The sequence below is a fragment of the Oncorhynchus mykiss genome, chromosome 5 (genome assembly GCF_057628025.1).
Source record: "Oncorhynchus mykiss isolate SJ-2025 chromosome 5, ASM5762802v1, whole genome shotgun sequence".
Lineage (NCBI taxonomy): Eukaryota > Metazoa > Chordata > Actinopteri > Salmoniformes > Salmonidae > Oncorhynchus > Oncorhynchus mykiss.
This window is the reverse complement of record NC_143026.1, coordinates 51,697,260-51,705,000: the sequence shown is the minus strand read 5'-3', so window position 1 is coordinate 51,705,000 and position 7,741 is coordinate 51,697,260. Positions and strand designations below refer to the sequence as shown.

Below are 7,741 nucleotides of genomic sequence, written 5' to 3'. Positions count from 1 at the left end.
AATAATGCACTATACGTTCCATTTGGGACACAGACTAACACCCCCCCTACTATTGTCACACTGCAGAGCCAGCTGCATAGGGACGGGCCCAGGGCAAGACCGCCTCCTCACAGGACAACATGCGCAGGCGGTCCCGATTCACTCCCTAGCTCTTCTCTGTTGATTCATTGTATTTGTTTATACAGGAAAAAATTATGCCAAGTATACAGTTACTAATAATATTTTGGAATTTTCAAAAACTTGAACCCTTCTCAGTAGACCTACTGATTTTCAGTGGATTTCCTGTCCTACATAGGGGAAAGAGAGAGCAGAGTAATAAGAACCAGTGCAGCACAGATTGGCTTAGCTAAGCTCAGTTCGGCTCCGTAGTGGGAAAAGGGAGCAAATGTATGGTGTCCAGCTGGTCTAGACTGTAAATGGTCCTACTGTGTGTGTGTGTGTGTGTGTGTGCATTAAATGCCATGCAGATATCTACCTTGTTGATCCAGCTGGTCATGGCGTCCTCTGTGTCGTATGGGGTGTCGGTGCCTTCGTCGTTGTGGGAAGAGTACTGGAGGACGCACGCCACCAACTTCTCCAAGCTCACAGTCTCCACCGTGTACGCCGTCATTAGTGTGTCGATCACCGCCAGGTGGGCGCTCTGAAAGGGGACACAATAAACAGAAATTGAGCTCATTATGTACCGTGGAGTCATGGACCTCCTTCTAATCTGGTTACTCATGTAGCTTCCTTATTCCCTCTGCACTTGTCAAATTGGCTAACTGTTACCATGGCCCTAGACTTTTTTGGGGGGGCCAGGCACAGAAACACAAAGCAGCAAGGTAAAACCTACACAAAGCATCAGTGTAAAACCCCAACTACCAGTGTGAAACCCCATATTAGAAAAACCCTATAAGAGTTTGGAATATGGTGGAATCTATAGAAGACCAGGCCTATCAGAAGGGTGTGGCCATCTATTGCCATCTTGATAAGACCTATCCAGATCTATCCAATCTACGAGGGGGCACAACAAGGATAGAGGGAAGGGAGTAGGTTATGCGAATGGAATTGAACCATGGAGTGCTATTCCTCCTCCACATATTGCCTGGCATATCTGTCTCCAGTTGGCCGCTCCCCAGTGGCTGCTGCCCTGGAAACAGTTGGGTCCGTCCCTTGTTGTGCGACCCAATTAAATTTGTGTTCACGCACACTGACAGGGAGAGAGAGAGGGGCCTACACCAAGCCTACAGCCTGAGTCAGGAGTTTAGAGTGTGTCTCTGTCTCAACCACAGACTGAAATAGAACAGTAATATAATGTACCTCTAAGGTCTCAACATCCCACTATATAATATTAATATCATCATTCCTATTCATATTGGTTCTAGGAAATATAGGATGCTGGTGACACGTTTAGAGTACATAATAAAGCTGTTGAAGACTTAAAGAAAGATGAACTACTATAATAAACACAAATTAAGAGGCACTACTTGCCCTGAGACATGGCTGTGTAGACTCATTAGAAGCCATATGCTGCCATGTTTTAGGGCAATGGCTACAGCAGGAGAATGTGGCGTATAGTACCCCGTCCCTACAGGCACTCCAAATGTCCGTTCAGCTCAAGGGCTTGACTGGCTCTGATTATAGCCATGTGCAGAGGCCTTCAGTGGAGTACAAACCCGTCAGAAACACACACGCTAAAAGCAGAAGCCGCCCACGCCAAGCCAACAATGGATTCCCCAATGAATACACAGAGGCAATATGAAAAGTGACTCACCCCCCTCCTCCTCCCCGTCATACTGGTGTCCATGTGTACAGCTCTGGCTAAAAGTAGTGTACGTTCGGACTCTGTCATACAAGAGCAGTATCCTGAAAGCCCTATAATGACAAAGACACTGGCTACCCTGCAATTATGTTATTTTAAGTCCCTCTGCACTGTAGCCAGGTCATGGTAGCGTGCTAGGGATATGGGACCAAATACAACACTTTTGACAAATGTATTTTCAGAATCTTTAGGGGTGAGACATGTCAATAATTTTGACCCCTACCTTTTTGAGAATATTTTGTATTACTTGTTTTAAAAAAATCTCTTTCTCAGAGCAAATTTTCCTCTTTTTTTTGCACAAAATATAGCTCAGTACACAGTCATTATTTCTCATCTTTATCAAGTGTCAATATTTTCAAACCCCTCTGTATACTATCTGGGATGATGCATTACACCATGTGGAAGCCAAATGAAACCACTCAGCGGCAAAGAGACTTGAGTCATGGGTTAGGATTGTGTTCATTAGGCACCAAACAGAAGAAAATAGACTGAAATAGGGAGGGGCTACTTGAATTTGTCCAATAAGAAACACTCATTTTTGTTTCCCATTGCAAAACATTTTCCGTTGTGTGCCCTAATGGAGATGTGGCATACTCAATTCGGCTTCATTTCATGTTGGAAAAGTTTCTGTATAATGTATACCAGTGAATTTCCATATAAGGCCTAAATAGGGTTTGGGATAGTGGGGTAGGATTAGTCTGAGCCATATAGATTACGATTGAATCTAAACTGTTGGCTATGTAATCCCATTTCTCAGCGGCCATATGAAACACATCCCCCTAATGTTTAAGGTGAGTTTTGGGGGTAGGGTTACCTTATCCCATATCTATGATTAAGGGCAATTCCTGCTAACGCTAGCATTTCTATATACTAACCTGCAAGCATTTCTATACGCAATCAGCACATGCTAACGCTAGTAGCCTTGCGGTAGCCTGCGCTCGCATCTGTAGCAGTTTGTTACTGACTCTGACACCCAGTGAGTGTACTGGCTAGCTATATAATTACACACCACTCCAACCTAGCAAACCAAACACCATTGGAGGACTTTAACCCCAACAGCATTTAATAACATACAGTGAAGACACTTTGCAACGCCCTCAATTTAGCCATCTAAACAGAAGGGCAACAACACACTACTCTTCACACACACCCCTCATTACCTAAGAGAGCACAGCGCAGTGAGAAATGAATCTGGCATGTCAAAACAAATTAACATCCCAGACCGGCCTCATCTGGAAAGGCCAAAGGAGCAATGTCATTTTTCAAAGGGCTTTTTCCCTTTGGTGCATCCAGTGGAAGGATATTGATTTTGATCTGCTTTGTCCCCTGCTGCTGAGACAAAATGACAACAATAAAGATCTTATTATGTTGTAGAGAGTGTCTGGGATTGCTTGGGGGAATGTTGCTATCCGGTATGAATGGGATCATAAAAACACCTGCGGTACTACCAAGGGTGGTATTACTATGTGTGCATCCAAAATGGGACCCTATTCCCTATAGTGCACTCCTTTCCACTTAAAAGTAGTGCAATATGTAGGGGGGTAAGGTGCTATTTCAGACAGAGTCTATGACTCTTGCCCATTGAGATCAAGGGCAAGATTGTTTGAGTGACAGCCGAGCTGTTTACCTATGCTTTTAAGTGTTTACTTGGTAATACTGACACGTCACTACGAGCGTTACTGTTATGTGGACCCGTGACCCACAAGTCTCCTTGATCACAGCTGCTATGAAAACTGATATACAGTATATCCGGTAGTGATCTCATAGTAGGCTACATAAACCTATCTATCGTATTAAACAAACATACAGTGCCTTGCGAAAGTATTCGGCCCCCTTGAACTTTGCGACCTTTTGCCACATTTCAGGCTTCAAACATAAAGATATAAAACTATATTTTTGTGAAGAATCAACAACAAGTGGGACACAATCATGAATTGGAACGACATTTATTGGATATTTCAAACTTTTTTAACAAATCAAAAACTGAAAAATTGGGCGTGCAAAATTATTCAGCCCCTTTACTTTCAGTGCAGCAAACTCTCTCCAGAAGTTCAGTGAGGATCTCTGAATGATCCAATGTTGACCTAAATGACTAATGATGATAAATACAATCCACCTGTGTGTAATCAAGTCTCCGTATAAATGCACCTGCACTGTGATAGTCTCAGAGGTCCGTTAAAAGCGCAGAGAGCATCATGAAGAACAAGGAACACACCAGGCAGGTCCGAGATACTGTTGTGAAGAAGTTTAAAGCCGGATTTGGATACAAAAAGATTTCCCAAGCTTTAAACATCCCAAGGAGCACTGTGCAAGCGATAATATTGAAATGGAAGGAGTATCAGACCACTGCAAATCTACCAAGACCTGGCCGTCCCTCTAAACTTTCAGCTCATACAAGGAGAAGACTGATCAGAGATGCAGCCAAGAGGCCCATGATCACTGTGGATGAACTGCAGAGATCTACAGCTGAGGTGGGAGACTCTGTCCATAGGACAACAATCAGTCGTATATTGCACAAATCTGGCCTTTATGGAAGAGTGGCAAGAAGAAAGCCATTTCTTAAAGATATCCATAAAAAGTGTCGTTTAAAGTTTGCCACAAGCCACCTGGGAGACACACCAAACATGTGGAAGAAGGTGCTCTGGTCAGATGAAACCAAAATTGAACTTTTTGGCAACAATGCAAAATGTTATGTTTGGCGTAAAAGCAACACAGCTGAACACACCATCCCCACTGTCAAACATGGTGGTGGCAGCATCATGGTTTGGGCCTGCTTTTCTTCAGCGGGGACAGGGAAGATGGTTAAAATTGATGGGAAGATGAATGGAGCCAAATACAGGACCATTCTGGAAGAAAACCTGATGGAGTCTGCAAAAGACCTGAGACTGGGACGGAGATTTGTCTTCCAACAAGACAATGATCCAAAACATAAAGCAAAATCTACAATGGAATGGTTCAAAAATAAACATATCCAGGTGTTAGAATGGCCAAGTCAAAGTCCAGACCTGAATCCAATCGAGAATCTGTGGAAAGAACTGAAAACTGCTGTTCACAAATGCTCTCCATCCAACCTCACTGAGCTCGAGCTGTTTTGCAAGGAGGAATGGGAAAGAATTTCAGTCTCTCGATGTGCAAAACTGATAGAGACATACCCCAAGCGACTTACAGCTGTAATCGCAGCAAAAGGTGGCGCTACAAAGTATTAACTTAAGGGGGCTGAATAATTTTGCACGCCCAATGTTTCAGTTTTTTATTTGTTAGAAAAGTTTGAAATATCCAATAAATGTCGTTCCACTTCATGATTGTGTCCCACTTGTTGTTGATTCTTCACAAAAAAATACAGTTTTATATCTTTATGTTTGAAGCCTGAAATGTGGCAAAAGGTCGCAAAGTTCAAGGGGGCCGAATACTTTCGCAAGGCACTGTAATGGAAAGCATATTGGGTCGTTCCATTTGATTTCAATCACTTTTTGACCGCACCCCTTTTGATTTAAACAAAACTTTCAATACATATTTGCCAATGGTAGATGTGGTCAGAAAGTGACTTTTTTGACCTGAGTGCTATAACATTTAGGGAGATAGAAGTGCTCAAAGTTGACCCGTTTCGCATACCCCACCATACCATGAGACATCCATGTCTTCATCACTAGAAAATAGTTGATCACTAGTTGATTTTAATATAATTTAAAAGCTTACAAACAGGGTTGTCAAACTATTTTGTGTCTCAATCCACCGCATCCGCTTGTGTCGGTGGCCGAGCTACAAAATGTTTGTAGCGTCCGAATGGTTTGGCCTACAAACTTTTACACTCCATGGGAAGGGGAGACTCTCTGTTTTACTCTACGACCCTCACAAGTAATACAGGATTGATCTGAAGTCGGGTATGCTGATGTGCCAACTTCTGTCTATAGCTTCATAATCGCAGTTTTGCTCTACACACGGGACTCATCTGACACACGGGACTCATCTGAAAGTAGCCCATACAAACTAATGGAAGTATGGAGTTAGTTTTGTGCCAACAAAAATAAGGGGTTAAATATGTGTCCAAAAAACTACAATATTTCCTGAGCTGTCTTATATCTCCTAAACATTGGACAGACACTTTACAACCTTATTATTTTTTAATTTTATTTATGAATGTGTTATTCAATTAGTTTTTCTGAGCTATAGTAGTAAAGGCCAAATTCAATATTTTATCAATATAATTTTTTTTGATACCCAAAGGGGTCCTAAAATTCTAAATAAAATAGCTAAATGATCGTATGACTATCTTAAAACAATTCCAGATGTTAACTTAGCACTATCCCAATTTTGGAGGTATTAAGGCCCGCAACAAACTAAAATTGCAGTGGAAAATGAATGTTTCTTATTTGACCAAGTCTAGATTTTACATCCAAGTTTCAGTCCATTTTTCTATTGTTTGGTGTCTACTGAACATGACCCAGATGTGTACTTTTCTGCAGAGACAACCCTCTATTGAAATCAGCTTAAACTGAGCACAAATGAGGGACAAATATGTACAGTCTCAGTCTCTTATGTAATCTGGGTGATACACAACAATGTTTAATTGTTTGATCAAACATTTGTTGCGTAAGAGGCTTGACCTGATTGTAACCTCCATTGGGAGAGCTGTAACCTGCTTGTGGAACATTAAGCTAGGGCCTTACACATCAAGCACTGACTGGCTCTCAAAGCACACTGTACCAGGATGAGGAAACAGTATCACAGTATGTACTGTACATAATATTGTCATTTAGCAAACGCTTTATCTATGGTGCTTGCGGTGTTGCAAGCACCATGCTCCAACCAGAGCCAAATATATATTTATATATTGGCTTCAACCAATTGAGCCATTGGAACCCACATTGTGCCAGTGCTTTCCAAACAGCGGGTAGCAGCCTGTCCCCCTTGAGCTGCTCCTAAACACTGAGTGGTTACTTACTAGAAACATGGTTCAGTCTATTTGGGGACTCACCAGGAAATGTTAAAGTTTAGGTGATTCACGAGGCAAAAAAGTTTGGGCATCCTATGCAATGCGTGCAGAAAGCTGGCACTGACACTAAAACAGATCTATAATGCAGTGTGGGGATTCAATATTAACAACCAAAACTGATATAATATTGAAATAAGGACTGGTTTTAGAGCAGTCAAAAAATTACTTGTCCATGTCCAAAGGCTCTCTCTCTGCCTGACGGGTTCCTAAAAATGGAATCCGTCCCATTCCAGGTAACCGTGGCAATAGCCTCACGCCATCTCGACTCGACACAGAATAGCACTCAACGTTGGATGTCTGCAGGACATCAGTATGGTAGGAAAAAGCTGTGCTATAGAAGGGGTTGTTTGTTTAGCAACTTAACCGATGAGTGTGCAATTATGGGGCAAAACAGACAGGGTTGGCTTAGACTGCTGACATCGTGAACTATCTCTAATGTTTATTGAAAACATACAAATTGATTTGCACAATGAGCACTTGTTGTCTCAAATACATTGCTACAGTTGTTGGTTAGCTACAGCTAGTATATTTGAGCCATATTATCATAGACGTGACATCAGTAAAAGCACCTCAAAATGAGACATGGTATGAAGAACAAGATAAAACAAGCCACATATGATTCCCCACGTCAGCTTCTTGTCATCGTATCTAGATATCTGGACATCCAGAATCACAACAACAGTCAGCCTTCTGCCCCATTGAAGCGCGCATGATGTTGTCAACTAACCCGTCTATTGGAAGGATTGAAACTGCTAGTTTGAGAGTGGAAGAGGTTCGAACTGCTCAATACAATTTTATTTATAAATATATAGAGGAAAACAATATTATTCAATACAGCATCCCAATAATTAACTGTGAGAATCAAGAGTCTCACGAGTGGCAATACACTTCCCATAGAAAATATTATAAAGAGCACTGAACATCAATTTAATTTTGGAAGAATTCCA

At 41.8% G+C, this 7,741-nt stretch overlaps 1 protein-coding gene across 4 annotated transcripts in view; it reads right to left on the bottom strand.

Annotated features, from left to right (window-relative positions):
- camsap2a (calmodulin regulated spectrin-associated protein family, member 2a) overlaps positions 1–7,741 on the bottom strand; it is a 78,513-nt gene that overhangs the window by 35,448 nt on the left and 35,324 nt on the right. For all 4 annotated transcript variants that reach the window (XM_090235130.1, XM_090235131.1, XM_090235133.1 and 1 more), the window contains one exon: positions 476–640. In XM_090235130.1, coding sequence (XP_090091256.1) covers positions 476–640 — 165 coding nt within the window. The remainder of the gene's footprint in view (positions 1–475; positions 641–7,741) is intronic.